Source organism: Hyaena hyaena, unplaced genomic scaffold (genome assembly GCF_003009895.1).
Source record: "Hyaena hyaena isolate Hyena2069 unplaced genomic scaffold, ASM300989v1 scaffold_168, whole genome shotgun sequence".
In the NCBI taxonomy this organism is placed as follows: Eukaryota; Metazoa; Chordata; class Mammalia; order Carnivora; family Hyaenidae; genus Hyaena; species Hyaena hyaena.
The window spans coordinates 2,476,736-2,495,974 of NW_024080800.1; the positions used below are offsets into that span (position 1 = coordinate 2,476,736).

Sequence of the window (19,239 nt, forward strand, 5' to 3'; positions counted from 1 at the left end):
GACCCAGAAAGTTCATTTTAGCAGCAATGTGAAGACCAGGCTGAACCTCGTGGCGAGACTAGCTAAGCAACCACAGCTGAAGGCCAACTGCAGAGGATGCCAATCATTCCCATGACGTGTTAAGAGTTCATAAGCAAAGACAACTATCTGCACTGGAGTCCTGCCTTGGGGGATAGCATTGAAAACACCCAGTACTAAATAAATCACTTTTCCCTCCCTCTTTTTCTTTCAGCATCACATTGCACTTCAGAATTTCCTGTCCAGCTTCACCCGCTTTCAACTACTCACAGAGCCCAGTGTTCATGGTGCCACAGGTGAAGATAGAAATGGAGTCAGACTGTGACTTCACAGACATGGACAGATATGGAAGAGAAACTGACGGCGAGACCACCCTCTAGGATGCAGCTTCCCCCGATGTGGTTTAATCTTCACTGTGGAAGGGCGTGGTTTAATCTTCACTGTGAGGTCTGAGCCGAACACCTGAACTTCCCTGTGCCAGTTTCCTTATTTGCCAAACAGATGGAGTCATTCCACTGGATAGAAAACTGATCTGTGGATGAAAAGTACTACTTATGTGCAAAGCTGTCTCCTTTTTGTAGTTATGAAAACAACAAAGGAAACATACTTTAAATGGCAGTCCAGGATAGATATTATAACATGTCTTGAAATGAAAAAAAATGCTTGCCTCCCAAAATTATAGCTAGGATAAAGGGGCAGTAGTAAATTTTTATTAAAACAAATATCAATTAGATTTTTCTTTAAGTTTAGATTTTTTTTTTTTTTAAGATTTTTTTTTAATGTTTGATTTACTTTTGAGAGAGAGAGAGACAGCGTGAGCAGGGGAGGGTCAGAGAGAGAGGGAGTCACAGACTGAAACAGGCTCCAGGCTCTGAGCTGGCAGTCAGCACAGAGCCCGACGCGGGGCTCGAACCCACGAACCGCGAGATCATGACCTAAGCGAAAGTCAGACGCTTAACCGACTAAGCCACCCAGGCACCCCTAAGTTTAGATTTTAAAATATCTAGAGGGTCTTAAAAGAACTATTAAAATGCTCACACTTCAGTAGGCCAAGGCTGGAAAATTTGTTTTGCAACTTGGCATGGGAAGAAACGTTTCAAAGGTCCTATCTTGTCTTCCTATCTCATTCAGTTCTCTAAGAGCCATTTGTCAAGTTTAAACCATATGCATGCATTGTGGGCCTTGTTCCAGCACAGAAGTGTGAATGGAGCTTTCCCAGATTGAAAAGCCAGTTCCAAAAGTCTGTTAATGAAAGAGACAACACATTACAGTGGGTAAATGTTTTTAAAAAAAAATTGTTCTTGTTAAAGTGAACTTCAAACCCCATGTTACAACAACAAAACGACCCTTTAAATTAGTATCACTGGTTTTTCATACCCAGAATAAGATTTCTTTATACCTTCAGGTAGGCCCTTCCTACAAGTTTTCAATGGCCTGATTTGCAAAGCCAAACTCCCATTCACATGACCACTGCATGTAGGTTTTACATGTAATATAAAACATTAGATCATAACTTTGCGGTATTAGATTACTACTTTAAAGGAATGATTGGAAGCAAGTTGGATAGATTAATGACTCATCAGTAAAAAAGCATAAAACTTAGTCTATCTTCAATCCCTATTTAACAAACACCAATATTGTTTATTTAACACCTACTATGTGCCTGATAACTGCAATGCATCTGACATTTACGGTCTCCAAAATAACTACGGATTTGAATCTTGAGTAAATCACTTTGGTCAGTCACATTTACTCAAGATGACAAATGCAGGTGCTTTTTCTTTATTCTTTTCTATTTTTTAAAGACAAATGACACTAGATCATTAACACTTGGGTACTAGGACAGCTAATTGCCTCTACGATCTTCAGAGCTTGTACGGTGCCTGGTCCGTGGGAAAACTCTCAGCAAATGTTTATTAAATCTCAGAGCTCCTTTCCAAGGGATACTGCCAAGAGGTAAAGCTCTAAACCTCTCCCACTTGATCACAGCAGATGACTAAGCTGCTCACTAATCCAGAACCATCACCTGAATTTAAGCATGAATTCTATAGCTTCATCTGCACCAATCCTGAAGAGCTAACAATCTACCCTTAACATTTGTTTTAAAACTAGGCTGATTTCCAGTGGCACTTTGTCCAAATTAAAATGTAGAAATGTTATGGATTCCAGAGTAAATGTGCTTGATTAATCAAACAAGTTGGAAAAGGATGTTAATTTTTTGTTGTTGTAAATTGATCACTGTAATTTTCACCTTATGTCGTTTATATTTTGTATATACATGAACATTTTAGTTTGATAGCTTTTAACAGGTTGACATATTGTTACTTCTCCTTGCAGTAGGTCAGAACTTTTTCCATTTGTAATTGTAATTCAATAAAACTTAATCCTGTCCGCTCATCTTGCAAACTATCATCTTCTTATATCTCCAGAAAACTATCAAAAGAATAAAGGCAGGGGCACCTGGGCAGCTCCGTTGGTTGAGTGTATGACTTAGGTGGCTCAGGTCACAATCTTGCAGTTCATGAGTTCAAGTCCTACATCAGGCTCTGCTGTCAGCATAGGGTCCACTTTGGATCCTTTGTATCCCCCTCTCAAAAATGAATAAACATTTAAAAAAGAATAAAGGCAGTTGGCAGAAGAACAAGGGGCGGGGGGTAGACTTACTTCCCCCTTGTTCTTTCTCTTTCTATCTCAAGCTGCCTAGAACAGCTTTTTCATCTGCCTGCTTTGAAACCAAAATACCCAGTCCTGGTAAAGAACAGAGGATACAAAGGGACCTGTCCCAACCTCAAAATATGCACAGCAAACACCTTCCAATCTGTCAAATCGAACACACACTGAAAAAAATAAATCTATATAGAGGAAGGGGGCAGGATGAAGGGGGCATTGGCACATTGGTACAAGAAGTGCTGTGTAAAACCAACAATGTGTACATTAAACTGCATGGTTTAGAGAGCACCCAGAATAGGCCTAACCACTTAAATGAATCTTACAGATTAAGCTCTTGGCTTGGCACAATCTGTTGGGATGTAAGACTAAAAGGACTAGACTGATTTCTCCACCGCGCTTTGTATCAGTTTAAGGCACAGGTTTAGGTGTTACCAAATACAAGAATATCTATGTCAGTTATTAGGTCTGAGAAGATTAACTGTGATTAGGTCACAAGTAAGACTGTAGCAGGAAGATACAGTATTTTAGAAACTCATTCCACACCAGTCAGAAGGGTTTTATTTAAAAAAAAAAAAAAAAAGATGGTGAAACAAACACACACACACAAAAACCCTTTTAATCAGAAAGTCTGATTAAATTCAATATTAACTCAAGTTCTCAAAAACCCATCGGGGGAAGCCAACAGGTTACATCAAAGCAGGCAGCTGCTGACAAGTCTTTGGTGGAAAAGTAAGTTGCATACTACAAGCTGCCCTAATGATTATCAAGCCCAAGTTTTGTTTTTCAAAAATAGTTTCAAGATATACCAAGGAAACCATACAGACACCCTCAACAGTACAAAGATGTAACAATAAAGTTTAAGGATATTGGAAAAGCCAAATGGACAACACACACAAATAATCTATAAAATAAGCCTTTCAATCCTAGAAAAAAGTGGGGAAACCTCATGAATGTAACATACATAAAACGAAGACTAACAGCACATGGAACCACTATAAACATTTTCCCAATGACTAAACCATGAAATGACAGTTTAGGACACCATTAACATGTAGTTTTTACATACAGTATGTATGTAAATTAGAGTAATTTTTTTCTACTCAATTACCATTTCTTCCTTTTTACCTTTTCCCTAATTTTCTCTAGCAACACTTTTCCTTTGGTTTGACCAGTTGAACTCAAAAGGTTTGGAACCTAAAGTGAGTATCAACTCTTATTGGAATAGCACTTGGGAAATGCAATCCTAGAAAAGGCAAATTTTAACTGAAGTGGCTTGATAAAGGTAAGCAACCATTCTCAAGGTGGCAGTGTCCTCCATGTTAATCACTAGGTTAATGGCTTCTCTTGGCTGGATCACACGACCCAGCAGGATACGGGCATGCTCCATGGTGAGCTACTGCAGAGCTCTGTGCACAAACACCCACTCATTTAAGCTTTCAATAAATACAAAGCATTATTTTAAACCATTTCGGTAAAATAAATAAAAAATATTGCATTTCTATTGGTCTGTTTTGCCTCTTGAACTGGCTTGGACTGTTGTTTGTGACAGAAGGCATAACAGTTAATTAGTAGCAACTCCACGCTCCTTAGGCTTCAATACTTCCCGCTCTTCAAGCCTCAGCACCTTTTTTGCAGCAATAATGGTGTTCTTCATTAGCATCGCCACTGTCATGGGGCCAACACCCCCAGGAACTGGAGTGATGTAACCAGCTTTCTTTCGGACGCCTACATGGGAACAGGACAGGTAGACTGCTTTAATTATAGCAAAGGAAAAGTATGCGTTTTAACAGACCATGGAGAAGCATTTAAAGAAAGAGCAAGAATATACATAAGCACTTTCATAAACCTCAAACTCATTTAAAAAAAAATCACAGCTACATGACTCAGAGTTAAAGGTTTTTGAACATACTAATAAAATAACATGCACGTAATAAGGAGTTGTTCAATGAGTATTTATACATCTAAATAATCTGTAATTTACCGGTCATACTTTTCCTCCATATTAAATCAATTTAAAAAGAAATACTTTGATGGGTTAACTATATGTGAAGTATAACTATAATAATTATCCTTATGTTACTAATATTAATATATTAACAATACCTGCCCACAACAGTTTCTTAATTTTACTGTATTTTATTTAGTTACTATTTATTTACTAGATTTATTTAACTATATACTGTTTACTCAAAGCACCGAGCAAAGTAATTTTCTGGAAAGTGAGAAGATTTTTTTAATCCAATCTTAGAAACAAAAACTTAGGTACCTAGGCTTGTGTCTGACTGCTTTATTAGAAATGGAAAGCTAGAGATAGATTTATCAACATAAAGTTGAGATAAACATGATACCTTAAATACCGAAAGGAGAAATCTACTAGTATACTTCAAAAGTCAGGAATGTGACTTTTTCCTGGACCATTTTTAACAGTTCAGATTTGTGATCTCCCCTTTCAATGTGAAAATGATAAATCTGTAACACCTTCTCAATGGTTTCAGAAAGTCACTTCATTAAATTTTCAGACTTGTTAAGTCATGAAGTCATTTCAATTACGAAGTAACCCTAAGGAAAGAATGAATACCTCTCTGAAAAGCTTATAGCTGGTCCCCATAATATTATGATATAAACATCCTAAAATGCTTCTAGAATGACTATCATTTCTTAAAAGATTTCTCTTAATTCATGTGGGATACATTTTAAATTACCAGAGTAACCTAAGTTGCTTTTTTTAAAAATTTTTTAAAGTACTCTCTACCTCCAACGTGGGACTCAAACTCACAACCTCAAGATCAAGACTCGCATGACCGAGCCAGCCAGGAGCCCCCAGAGTAATGTAAGTTTAAAGTTAAAGAAACGTAAAGGATTTGTCCTAGATGTCCATTAAAGGTAGTATTTACTGATTTTATATTTTAAGAAAACTATAGCATTTACCTTCAAAATCCACATCTCCAACCAACTTGGGTTTAGCAGTGATGGGATCTTGAATTCTATTTATTCCCACATCAATGACTGCTGCTCCCTCTTTGATCATATCTGCTGTGATCAGATTTGGAATGCCTGCAAAGAGACAGAGACAGGAACGACAGGAATGGTCACTAGTACTGAAAGAAAGATTCCACCTGTCAAAGTCTTATCTGATAGCAATTTTAAGAGACCCAGAAGAACTGATAGGCTTGTTTCGTGAAAACCTGTAAAAACTGTTAGCCAAGGAACAACTGAAACTTCATACAGTAAAAACAAATATTTGGGCCCTTTTGAAGTAACATTCACCCACCAAGTCTATAGTAGAAAGCTAGAAACCAACACTGCATGCAGTTCCCACTTCCTCTTTGTGGGCAGCTCACAGTGTCATCCCTAGAGGAACAGGAATGGGATAGTAGAGAGGCAGGCAAATTCTAAGATTCTAGGAGCTACCCTTTCATCCCCTCCACAGTGTTCGTACCTGCAGCAGACACCACAATGTCAGCGAGAACTGTATGTTTCTTCAGTTGCTCTTTGGGAGTGTATCGATGAGATATTGTAACAGTGGCATCGCCTAGGAGTCAAAATACAGATGTCCTGATTTCAGAATCAAAGCTGAGACTGGATTAGGTCTCAATTAGTCAACCCATTTTAGAAATTCACCATCTCTGAAAAAAATAATGGACTTAATTCGTGTACCATATTTTCTGGACAGCTCAGCATCATTCACTTTTCAGAAATGAATACCCAATTTCTTATAACTTTCATCCCCTCATCCTAGCTCTACCCTTTTGAATCATATATAATTACATTTATTCCTTACTCTATTTAGCAGCCTTTTTATTTATTTATTTATTTATTTATTTTTATTTCTACGAGAGAGAGAGAGAGAGACAGCGTGAGCAGGGGAGGGTCAGAGAGACAGGGAGTCACAGACTGAAACAGGCTCCAGGCTCTGAGCTGGCAGTCAGCACAGAGCCCGACACGGGGATCGAACCCACGAACCGCGAGATCATGACCTAAGCGAAAGTCGGACGCTCAACCGACTAAGCCACCCAGGCAACCCATATTTATCAGCCTTTTAAGAATTTTACCCTTCCTAAGCAAAGTATCACTAGGATTATTCAAAGTTTAAAAAAATAAGTATGCTGAAACATATTTGGAAATACATAGTTTTGCCATTATTTCTGATATAATCGTGTAAGATCATATAATAATCACGTGAGAACTGATTTATGAGGCTTTTTCAGACAAATTCACAGAACTTGACATAATGATACACTACAGCCTTTTCAAGTCAATCCTTTGCAATGGTTTGATTTTTTTCTATCAAATGACACAGAATGGGATACTAACTTTGAACGGTTTCTTAGCCCCAACTATCCAAGCCATAACTGAAAATGTCTAATTGCTGTCAACCATGCTTGTACTCAAAACTCAAATTTAGGGGCGCCTGGGTGGCTTAGTTGGTTAAGCGTCCGACTTTCGCTTAGGTCATGATCTCGCGGTTCGTGGGTTCGAGCCCCGCGTCGGGCTCTGTGCTGACTGCCAGCTCAGAGCCTGGAGCCTGTTTCAGAGTCTGTGACTCCCTCTCTCTCTGACCCTCCCCTGCTCATGCTGTCTCTCTCTCTCTCCTAGAAATAAATAAAACATTAAAAAAATTTTTTAAAAAAAACAAACAAAAAAAACCCTCAAATTTATTTCTAGGCATATCCATTTCTGTACTAGTTCCCTAATAAATGAATATAAAAGTCTCAGGTGACATGAGTTCAGCTTGTCCTACCAAGATCATTCCCTAAATATGCCAAATATCTGCTAACAAAATCACAATAAATACAAATGCAAAGTTTAACAAACATAGGACAGCCTCTGAAGGTTCGCACAAAAGGGAGAAGGGAACACTCCTCTGAACTCCACTGTCTTACCTCCAGGGCGTTCGTGGGCCCCATCTGTGTGTAGTAGCATTGCAATGGGCATTCCAACGTTTTTTGACCTTCCAGCCACAACCACATTCTTCCCCAGGGTTGGAATGCCTATGAAAAAAAATATATATTTGCATTAAAAAGAGTGCTAGGCTATCTTAGAATGAGCACCCAAGAAAAAGGCAGGCAGGTAGCTTCGGACAGGAACCAGTAATAATGAAGGGAGTTACTAAGCTTGTTGCCTCATCAGTCAATGGGGCCTATCACCTGCTACATATAGTGAAGGCCAAAAAGAAAGAGAAAGCACCCTGTAAGCTACAAAATGCGATAGGAGTGTGCACTATCAACACAATTAAACCTTAAGTTTTCTTTATGAGGGCTTCTGGGTTAAATAGCAACAGTCAAAATAGGTAAACAGTCAAAATAGGCAACCGCAGAGAGAGGTAGGCTCTGGGGGCAGGCTAGAGGATGTGTGGCCGAGTGCCCATTCTGTTACTGTAGGGCTTTTTATCATTCGTATGTACTATTCTTATAATACTAACACAGACATACAACTATGGGATACACTTACCAGTTCGCTTAATTATTTCCCAGACACCCCATGGGGTAGCTGGTAACATCGAATACTGGTCCAAACACATTCGCCCTACATTAATTACATGAAAGCCATCAACATCCTTGTCTGGAGAAACAGCATTGCAGATCTTTCTCTCATCCATGTGCTCTGAAAAAGAAATCAGAACAGTGGCCTGAAGTCACTGCTGCATAGTTACAACTGTCTGACTCCAACTTATCTGGTTTATCATGCAAACCAGTTCCCCTTCCATGACTTGCCTCTGTGATTTACTTGTTTGTCTGCACAGAAGGAACACACACCAGGCAAAGACAAATGCCAATATAAAAGCCAATATCTTCTTGTACAACTGCTTCCCTCCAATGCCATTTTGTATCAAGATCTTAATACCAGGAGTGCCTGGGTGGCTCAGCTGGTTAAGCGTCCAGCTCTTGATCTCAGCTCAGGTCATGACCTCATGGTTATTAAGTCCAAGTCCCACATCAGGCTCCAGTGCTGACAGCATGGAGGCCTACTTGGGATTCTCTCTCTCTCCCTCTGTCTCTCTCTCAAAAAAAAAAAAAAAAAGAAAAGAAAAGACCTACAAATAAATAGGGGTGCCTCGTGGCTCAGTCAGTTAAGCATCCAACTTCGGCACAGGGCAAGGTCTCATGGTTTGTGGGTTCAAGCCCTGCATGAGGCTCTGTGCTAACAGTTGAGAGCCTAGAGCCTGTTTCAAATTCTGTGTCTCCCTCTCTCTCTGCCTCTACTCTGCTCATACTCTGACTCTGCCTCTCTGAAAAAGATCTCAATACCAAATTAAGAAGGAGCAATTAGTATTCTGAGTAGGTCTGTGGATATCTAATATTCACTCTCTTGAATTTACCTCCCCTTTAAGTAAAATCCACATGAGGGGCCAGGCGTATAAAGTAACTAAAGAATCCTCTACTCCTCAGAAAATATTCTAAGTGGTAGAGTCCAAAACTCACCTGGAAGAGGTAGCTGAACAAGGAGGCCATCTACATTGTCATCATTATTTAGTTTATTGATTAAATTCAACAGTTCTTCCTCTGAAATTGAAGCTGGTTTCACAATTGTCTCACTGTTGATTCCTATAAGATTATCTCAAGGTTAAAAAAATATTGAGGCATTTAATGAGCAATGCTATGTTGCCTGCCATGGTCTTCTAACCTAGAGGGTTTTCATCACACTCAACCCTGGTAGCTAAAAAGCCTCAGTCAGTTCCCAAGGAACCTAAAAAGGTACCTTCACAAATATACACACCAGGGAATGTTGGCTTGACAACTTTATACATTATTCTACCCTATCCTCATTAACCTCAATTTACAGACGAGGAGACTGAGACTCAGCAAAATTGAAACATAAGCCAGTTGCCAATGAAGGCAATCCTTCCAGATCCAAAGTCCACGTTCTTTCCACTGCACTGTGCTATCTCCCAGTGTCTTAAAAAAGCCACAGCTTGCTATTTTCTAGAGGTTCTAAAGATTTCAAAGAATAGGGCAACAAATGTCCATCAACTGCTAAATGGATAAAGAAGATGTGGGGGGGGGATGCCTGGGTGGCTCAGTCGGTTAGGCATCCAACTTCGGCTCAGGTCATGATCTCACGGTTCGTGGGTTCAAGCCCCACGTTGAGCTCTGTGCTGACAGTTCAGAGCCCGAAGCCTGCTTCAGATTCTGTCTCAGTCTCTCTCTACCCTTCCCGCACTCGCACACTGTCTCTCTCTCAAATATAAATAAACATTTAAAAAAATGTTAAAAGATGTAGTATATATACCATGGAATATTACTCAGCCTTGAAAAAGAATGAAATTTTGCCATTTGCAATGACTTGGATGGAACTAGAATGTATTATGCTAAGCGAAATAAATCAGAGAAAAATAAATACCATATGATTTCACTCACATATAGAGTTTAAGAAAAACAGATGAACATATGGAAGGGGGTAAAAGGATAGAGGGAAACAAATGACAAGAGACCCTTAATGATACAGAACAAGCTGAGAGTTGATGGGGAAAGGCAGGTAGGGGATAGACTAGGTGGGTGATGGGTATCAGGGAGGGCACTTGTGATGAGCACTGGGTAAGTATGTGAGTGATGAATACTGAATACTTCTCCTAAAACCAATATTGCGTTGTATGTCACTTAACTAAAATTTAAATTAAAAACAACAACAAAAATCGCTTCTCACTGGCCTTTTGGCTAAGATCAAGTGTAGTAAAAACAACAACAACAACAAAGAAAAGGGCAGGGAGCCTCAATCCTCAGTGATAAAGAACAGAGAATACTAAAAGCTCATGGTCCAGCCATACCAGTGGTTTCACAGACTTTCAGAAGGGAAGGGCACCCGGGGCTCACACCACTGACCCACGGAGGAACAGGGAGAGGCAGAGCTGAGACCACCCATCCCTCGTCTACCATCACAGGAAGTCTGTGGTATAATGAGCCCTAGAACACTGACCCTGGGTTTCTGCATTCAAAACTCCACCTCTAAACTGCATGATTTAATTGGCTTTGGACACCATTGGTGGAGAAGCTGAAAGCTATCTCCTAGAAGTCAGAGTCACTTCTTTCAAACCTAGGACCGTGTTCTAGGCCACATCACTGAGGTCTCCTCAACCAAATCAAACTCAAACAGCTCAGCCAGACTTGCATAATTGCTCAGGGAAAGCAAATGTAAATTGTGTTCAACGTCATTTGTCAAATGTTAAGATGAAGGATAGAATTTAGCTTACATTCCAGAAGGCACTGAGAATACCACCATATTCCTTCTATCCTAGTCTATAAACCTCCCCAGCAGATAGGCTGGATTTCTTTATGACAACATTTTGGATACAGTTCAATCACATTAGCCTCCTCTGATTGTGTCTTCTAATCAGAAACAATAATGAACGACAATGAAGTTTGCCTCAGGTAAGCCACAGTTTAGTAGCAATCAGGATCTGAGAGTGACACATACCCACTTCTGCAGCCGCCCTCGTTTTGTTGAGCACATAGGAGTGACTTGCAGGATTCTCACCAACCAGAACCACGCTCAGGTGTGGCCGCTTGTTGCCCGATGCCACCCATTCTTCCACCTCCTGCCGCACTTCCTGCTTGATCTGCTGGGCAAGTTTCCTTCCAGAAATGACAACAGCTTCATTTCTATAGAAGGCAACAACAATCACAAAACCAGAGGGCTTAAATTTTTGTGAAAAGTAAAGATCAGACTACAAAAACCAAACCAAAACTTTATTAAATACCCCAAACTTGAAGAGTAGACTAAAACACATGGTGCCTAATCTGAGGGACAATGGAAATCTGAAGGCCAGGTTCAAAGTGGTAAATCTGTGTCCAGCTACATGTTCAGGAAGATAAAGTTGACAGAAATAGTTATCATTATCACCCCGGAGCTCAGAGAGTGAAGTGACAGTGAGTACTTGGCAAGCTGGGTCTCAAATCCAGATCTGTCTGAATCCAGAGACCAGGATCTTACTGCTACACCATCCTGCCTCCTGATTATTGACAAATTGATAGACCAAAAAAGTTTTTCATTGTTTTATTTGACCCATCACCACTATAAGCTCAAATAGGGTTTCCTATGCGCTTATATACCATTTGTAGTTTATGTTTTGCCCGTGTCATTAGTATCCAGTCATATGTCTCAAACCATTTTCCAGTTAATTGGCTTTTAATTTGTATGATGCTTTCAAATATACAAATTATGTTATGCAATTAAACCAATAAACATTCTGGACAGGTCAAACCTCAAAATAACCACTGCTGCCCAGAACCCCTCCTGGAGAAGACTTTCCCAGTAACAAATGGGGGCTGGAAGGGGAATAGGGGAAGTTCCATCTCACGGGTAGCTGTGTGTTCTACTCGAGACCCCACTGGCCCATCCATAGCTGACAGACCAGAGGGGAGTATCTGACACCAAGGACCACAATTTCTAGGCAGGCCAGTGGTCTAGTTGGTGCAAAAACTCAGTGCAGTGGGAGCAGTAGTAGTTAACTAGACTGGTAAGAGCTTCTCCCAGAACCACATTCACACACTAGAACCACAGGGGACCTGTTGGTGGGAAGACCCGAAGACAGACCTAGAAAACAGCAAAGAGAGAGAACAGCAGTCACACTCATGGGAGACAGAGTAAGAGATGCGGAAACTGCTACTTGGGGTGAGGCAACGAGAAAACTCAGGGTCTAGAAAAACCTGCAGTTTCCCAAATCATGTTCAGATCTCTGAAAGGCCATCTCTTCCCAGTAAGAGCTGTTTATGCAGCTCTGTTCCTTAAGCATAAAGATCTCAGTGTAAACAAGTCTTCCTTCCTTCCTTCCTTCCTTCCTTCCTTCCTTCCGGGGTCAAAGAGGTTTTTGCCTGCTTTCTCCTCGAGGATTTTGATGGCTTCCTGTCTTATGTTCAGGTCTTTCAACCATTTTGAGTTTATTTTTGTGTATGGCGTAGGTAAGTGGTCCAAGTTCATTTTTCTCCATGTAACTGTTCAGTTTTCCCAGCACCATTTATTGAAGAGACTGTCTTTATTCCATTGGATATTCTTTCCTCCTGCTTTGTCAAAGATTAGTTGGCCATACATTTCTGGGTCCATTTCTTGGTTCTCTATTCTGTTCCACTGATATGCGTCTCTGTTTTTGTGCCAGTATGGCACACGACTCTTGATCTCAGGGTGGTGAGTTACTACTTATAAATGAATGAATGAATGAATGCCACTGTTAACTAAAATGGAATTTTAAAGCCTCAACAGTCTTTAAGCTACCCATGCTTCCTTTTCATTTGTATTAAGATTAAATACCTACTTTAAACCAGATGAAAATGTCTTAGATATAAAGCAGTAATTTTACATCTACACCTCCTATTAATTTGTATTTTTATCTTGGGAGGTGTTAAAAAGATATAATTTTATAGTAAGTGAAGTACTTTTACCCACATTTTATGTAATGATACTAGCATAGCACAAAATATATAATAGTATTTCAAATATACCCATGGTATATCAAGGAACTGAAAACATGTTAACATTCGCAAATCTATTTCAGAATTAGATCTGAAGGGGACTTCAAAGGGCTTTGAATACAAACACCTCTGGCAACATTCCTGGGGAATAGCCCCAGTCCAGAAATGCATTCCCAACCCTGGAATGCTATGGAATGAAAGATTACTTTAAAACTGCTTAGGACAGTGATTTATATTGAATGAAATGACATATATAAAGTGTAAGGTATATATATCCAACAAAAGTTAATTTCTTACTCTCTTCTGTTGGTTGGATTTACACACACACAGAGATCCTTAATATATAATAGATATATTTATCTGCTTATACACTCATAAGGATATGTGTATAAAAATATATACACAGGTATAAATATTCAGTAAAGTCTTCAATGACCCTTCCTTAAAAGGTTCCTTTGGAAAGCAGTGAACTTAGTGAAAACGATAGCAGCACATTGGGGCTAAGAATGATACACTGAAGTCAAGGACACAGGGTTCTGAGAGAACCCAATGTTCCAAGTTCCAAAGGCAGGTTCTGGATGTTATGCCAATTAGCATTTAAAAAACTGTCAAAGAGTAACAAGAACCAAAACAAAGCTACAACACAATGAGAATCTTCTGTAACAGAACCTGTTTTAGCCCTCCTCTTCATATACAGCTCTACAAAATGTGAAACACAGTCATGATACAGAGTCATTACCTAATTTCCCATCATCTCTTTTGCCAAAGGGCAGATAAAATAACTGCTACCCCAAAAGAAACAGAAGCTCAGCTTAGTCCCAAGGGATTCGAAAGTGTATTAACTATATTAAGTAACACTTATTTAGGAATTAAATGCTTTTACAGAGGTGTTCAGAAAATTTTCCATTAAAATTATGAATGAATGAAAATAAAATAAAATAATAAATGAACAGACTAGAAAAAAGTCACTAGGACTGTTCAAATAAAATTCAAAACTAAAAGCCACCTCAGTAGTATCTTTACTTTCCTAATTCAATAGCTTACAGCACTGTAATTTTCCATAAAAAGATGATCAAGTGCACTTTATGATTCCTGATCAGGTTTCTGGAAAGATGTCAGTTATCTACTAATGAATGGAACCAGTAATGAGTAAAGAAAGCTACAAAGGAAGATGGAACTAACATCTATTAAATACTAGGTATTTTGCTAAGAATTTTACATACATTACTCTCAGTTACCTTGGGGTTATTATACTAACATTGGTATGTAGAAGGGGAAACTGAGGATAGTAGATTCAAACACAGGCAAGCCTGTGCCTCCAAAGTCCGTTTTTCCCTATACCCCACTGTCTCCTAAACTATAGTACTATCTCTGGAACCATGAGTTTATGTTCCTGAAACTCCCTGCCAACCGTCCCCCTCCCCCGGAAAAAAGGAATACACACTGATTCATAAAACATTTATTGTTTTACATTCACTAGCCAGCAGTGATCAAAGCAAAACCAGGAAACCATAAATACCAAACACAGTATTGCCTTCAGAGATATGGAACCTACTTGTTCATTCAAAAGGCAAGTGAAAGGAGGGCATTTGTTACTCGAGAGTGAACAAACTAGTCCAGTTTTCTAGGTGATGAGTTGGAGGATCCTTACAAATCTCTTCAGTCATGAAAGCCACAGGCAAAATTGGCCAGAACTCAGTAAGGGGTAAGAGGGAGATGAACGGACAGTAATGAGATGGGGCTGGAAAGGCAGGTCAGGGTCAGACCAAGAGAAGTTCTGAGTGTCCCGGGTCTTCTTCCAAGAACGCATTAATCCGCATTCTGTGCTACAACAGCACCTTGGCAATATCTCTAATAACATTTTTATATTGAGTGGAAATTACACATGTGTGCTGCCCCTTGAGTTCCAGTAAGGAAAGAAGGCTTGCACCCCTGAATTCACACAGCTTAGCGCAGTGCCTGCATAAAAGAAAGGGCTGCGGGTACAAGGCTTAGATCGCCGGCAATGCAAAGGTACTAAAGGGGGGCGGGAGAGTGCGCAGGTTTAGGGAGAGAAATTACAGACCCCTGATGACTCTTCAACCTAGGGTTAAGAAAGGGAGTTTGAGGTCCCGAAAGATCAGGAAAAACCTATTACCTCCCTAAGAAAATGCAAACAGAGCTCTTTCTCTCTTCTAGCCTCTTTAATCCTTCAATTTACTCAGCCTGGCCGACCAACTCCGGTTGGCCAGCATCAAAGCCCTGGTGACCGCAGCATGTGTATTCTCCTGGGAGGGGAATGGGGCAGCTACAAGAGCAGCCCGAGCCACATCCACCTCCAGAGGACGGAAGTGCGGGTACCCGGCGAGCAAGCGGGCTCCCGGATTTCATCAGATTGCACCAACCGCCTCCGCCGCTAGGGTCCGGACTCTCACTGAAGGCTGCTCATTCAGAGCCCTTCCCGGCGCTCACCGAAGCGGACCCTCTGCTCTCCGCAAGCGGCTCGGCATCACAGCCAAGGGCGGCCGGCAGCTTCTGCCCGGTGACCTCGGTACGGGCCCGCGTTAATCCGGGAGCCCGAAAACCCGCCTGCCCCTTCACTCCGCATCTTGGGCCCCGTCCTGCCGACGGACTGGCCCCAAGAGAGGGCGACGCCCCGGGGCTGCGGGAGACCGGCTTCCTCTGAAAGGCCGGCTCCGGGTGTCAGCCCACCCCACGGAGCGATGGCCCAGATCGCAGCCGACGGCCGCGCGCGACTGCCACGTCGTCCCGTCACCGCCCGGGACGGAGATGCTCAGTAGAACGCCCCTAGGCGCCCCTCCGGCCCCCCGCCCTCGGTTTCCCTCAGCTTTCGGCGCTGACCCGGCTCTCGATCCTCTTACCGAACTACCGAGAGGTGGAAGGGGCGATGGCGAAGGCGACAGCTCTGCGCGGGCCGAAGCAGCCGGGTGGCCAACGTGGACACGAGGGAAGGGGCAGCCATCACCCGCGCCGGTGTCCGCGCCAGAAGAGAAGCGCGCGCGCGGGCCGCGCAATTATACCGCGGCCGCGTGGCAGGCCCCGCCTCCCGCCCGCACCCGTTGGTCCCTTGCCTGTAAAGTCCTGTTTCTGATTGGAGCAAGAAGAGCCAGGAGCAAGGCCCTGGAAGCCTCGGAAGCCTCGGTAGCCCGCAGAGATTGGCTGAGGAAGGCAAGCCCCTGCCGAACACAGCTAGAGTCGCGGAAGCCCGGCTAACGCGAGCGAGAGTTTGTTCATTCATTGCTTGAACCAATAACTGAGCGCCTACTGTGTGCCAGGCACCGCAAAAAGTGGATAGAAAGATAGAATACCAACTCATAAATGTAGAAGAATGGTAGACTTAGAAAGAAACTATTTGGCAAAATTACAGTAAAAACGGATCACCGACCGATGTTACAACAACTGGATGAAACTGGATTAGGAACGAGGTATGTACTTACTGGGTTGCCAGATCTTGCAAGTAAAGATCCAAGACACTCAATTAAATTTGAATTTTAGATAAATAATTTGGGAGGAGGGAATCGTACCAAGATAGTATAAGACGGTCATCTGCAATTAAAATTAAATTGGGCTTCCTGTATTTTATCTGACCACCCTTTTGGCATAATCTTAAGTATCTCTCCCACAAAATACTTATTAATAGCAAAGGGGGAAATAGTAAATTTACAATAGAGAAATCTGACAGTTATGACCTTAATTTAAGTGGTCGAAGTTAAAACCATCAGTAATGGGACAAACACATGGTTCACTGAGGAGGAGCATCCCCGCATAACTCTTAAGTCTGAAAGTTGAATGAAATGGTTTTTCCAAACCATTAAGTCCTCTAAAAACTGTTACAGATTTTTTCATTTACACATTGAGAGGAGAGAACACAGACCTGGAATATTAAGAGAGTCCAGGAAAAATACATTCCTGAAATTCTGGAATATACGAGAGATCATTAATCACAAGGAAATATCACACAAGCCCAAACTGAAACAAAGCCTGTACTCTTTGAAAAATGTCCAAGTCATGAAAAACAAAGAATGAGGAACTATTCTAGAGAAGTCTAGACATGACAAACGTAATGTGTGATTCAGAACCAAAAAAAAGTGGTTTTCTTTGAAGGATTTACTTCTATGTTCCCACATACTGAAATATCATTTACTTAACAAAAATACTTTATGCTCTGATTTTTAGTTCAAACTCTGTGGAGTACAGGTGCTCAGGCCCTTCTATAGTCGGGCTCACCTGGCCTTTCTGCGCTCCTCTTTCTTTGCTCTGCCCTCCGCAGAGTATTTCCTGTACTCCCACCTGGTGTTTGGTGGGCCTCCTCTCTCTGCTCGCAAGAACCACTGCTGTTCATCCCTCAAGGCTGCACTGACTTAAAGCTTAGCCTGTGTCTTTGTCTTCACTTTTCTTTTTGAGAGAGAGAGTGAAAGTGAGAATGTGTAAGCAAGGGAGGGGCAGTAGGAGAGGGAGAGAGATTTTTTTTTTAGAGAGAGCACATGTGCATGAGAGAGAGAGAGAGAGAGAGGACTGGGGAGGGGCAGAGGGAGAGAGAGGATCCCAAGCAGACTCTGCACTGATGTGGGGCTTGATCTCATGACCCTGGGATCATGACCTGAGCTGAAATCGAGTCAGATGCTCAGCCCACATAGCCACCCAGGCTCCCCAGGTCTTCACTTTAAGTGGCCCCAAATGTTTCATTGACACATAAGGAAGAATCAGGACCACACAGGCAAAATCAAAAAATTTTTAAGTTTATTTATTTATTTTGAGAGAGAGAGAGAGTGGGGGAGGAGCAGAGAAAGAGAGAATCCCAAGCAGGTTCCACACTGTCAGCACAGAGCCCAATGCGGGGCTCACCCCCACGAACTGTGAGATCATGACCCGAACCAAAACCAAAAGTCAGATGGTTAACCGACTAAACCACCCAGGCACCCCATCAAGTTTTTGCTCCAACACAGCATGGTTTGGCAGTGTGAATTGCCCCCTCCTCTGGACTGTCACAGCATATAGGACTAGTCCTATCCTCTTTCAGCCCTCAGAATGACATCTTGATATTATTTGTACACCTGTCTATCTCCCCCAATATAGTGTGGGCTTATTTATAAGAGAAGTTATATCTCATGATGCATCTCATTCATCCAAGCACAAAGCATAGGAATGACCAAACATCTATTAATAATCATTCTAGTAATAGCTAATCTTTACTGAATGCTGATCATGTGTCAGGTACTGTTTTAAGCACTTTGTGTGTACTATCCTATGTAATTCCCACTAGCATCCCGTGAAGTAAGGGCTGTTACTATCTCCCTCTTACAGATGGAGGAAATCAGGCACAGGAGGTTTAAGGAATGTGTCCATACCCCAGGAGCCCTCCCTAAGGAAATTAATATGGACAACTGGGCCATGGCCCTGCTTCCACACTAGGCCAGTTTGGGCCATGCCCATCCATATCATATTCCCTGAATTTCTCTCATCTCAGGACATACTGATTTGGTCAACATGCCTTCTATTTTAATACCACCCATGTAGCCAGCACTAAGGCAGGACAGTCCAGGCTCTGGAACACCCAACCAGAGACAGCTGTGTCTTTTCTCTTACTATAAAAGCAATTCATGTTCTTTGTTTAAAACACACGCGGGCGCGCACGCACACACACACACACACACACACACACACACATTGGAAACTACAAAAAAAAAAAGTAAGGAACAAAGTCAAAAGGACACCCACTGCATCACCAATCAGAAACACTTGCAATTAGGGGCGCCTTAGTGGCTCAGTCGGTTAAGCATCTGACTTCAGCTCAGGTCATGATCTTACAGTTTGTGAGTTCAAGCCCATGTTGGGTTCTGTGCTGGCAGCTCGGAGCCTGGAACCTGTTTAGGATTCTGTGTCTCCGTCTCTCTCTGCCCTTCCCCCACTCATGTGTGTGAGAAGGCATGCGCGTTCTCTCTTTCTCTCAAAAATAAATAAACATCAAAAAATTTTAAAGAAAAGAAACACTTGGAATTAGATAAATGGTATTGTCCTTGGAAGTAAGGATATAAAAATGTCAAGGAAGATGCAAACTCATACTAACCACATTTCCAGCCCAGTGGGACGTAAGAGATATCATGTTAGCAGTTGAGTGGAGAAGTGACAGAGGTATGCCCAGGGGGCT

General features: G+C 41.6%; 2 protein-coding genes across 2 annotated transcripts in view; one reads left to right on the forward strand and one right to left on the reverse strand.

The window, feature by feature from the left end:
• SLC4A5 (solute carrier family 4 member 5) overlaps positions 1 to 305 on the forward strand; it is a 110,148-nt gene extending 109,843 nt beyond the window's left edge. The window contains exon 29 of the mRNA XM_039240142.1: positions 233 to 305. The gene's annotated coding sequence lies outside the window, so the exon portion shown is untranslated. The remainder of the gene's footprint in view (positions 1 to 232) is intronic.
• A 2,983-nt stretch (positions 306 to 3,288) lies between these two features.
• Positions 3,289 to 16,065, reverse strand: MTHFD2 (methylenetetrahydrofolate dehydrogenase (NADP+ dependent) 2, methenyltetrahydrofolate cyclohydrolase). Its single transcript, XM_039240099.1, has 8 exons — positions 15,953 to 16,065; positions 11,101 to 11,285; positions 9,111 to 9,233; positions 8,140 to 8,292; positions 7,572 to 7,679; positions 6,128 to 6,220; positions 5,617 to 5,742; positions 3,289 to 4,413 (listed from the first exon to the last, which is right to left on the reverse strand). The coding sequence occupies exons 1-8, from the start codon at positions 16,051 to 16,053 to the stop codon at positions 4,250 to 4,252; spliced, it is 1,053 nt and encodes a 350-aa protein (XP_039096030.1). The 5' UTR covers positions 16,054 to 16,065; the 3' UTR covers positions 3,289 to 4,249.
• Positions 16,066 to 19,239: the final 3,174 nt, after the last annotated feature.

What these genes read in the sequence shown, in the direction of transcription:
- MTHFD2 (XM_039240099.1), bottom strand. Translation starts at nt 16,053, where the DNA reads ATGGCTGCCCCTTCCCTCGTGTCCACGTTGGCCACCCGGCTGCTTCGG. An exon ending in TTCCACCTCTCGGTAGTTCG is followed by an intron (nt 11,286 to 15,952) that starts GTAAGAGGATCG and finishes TGCCTTCTATAG; the next exon opens with AAATGAAGCTGTTGTCATTT. An exon ending in CATTGTGGTGTCTGCTGCAG is followed by an intron (nt 5,743 to 6,127) that starts GTACGAACACTG and finishes GTCTCTTTGCAG; the next exon opens with GCATTCCAAATCTGATCACA.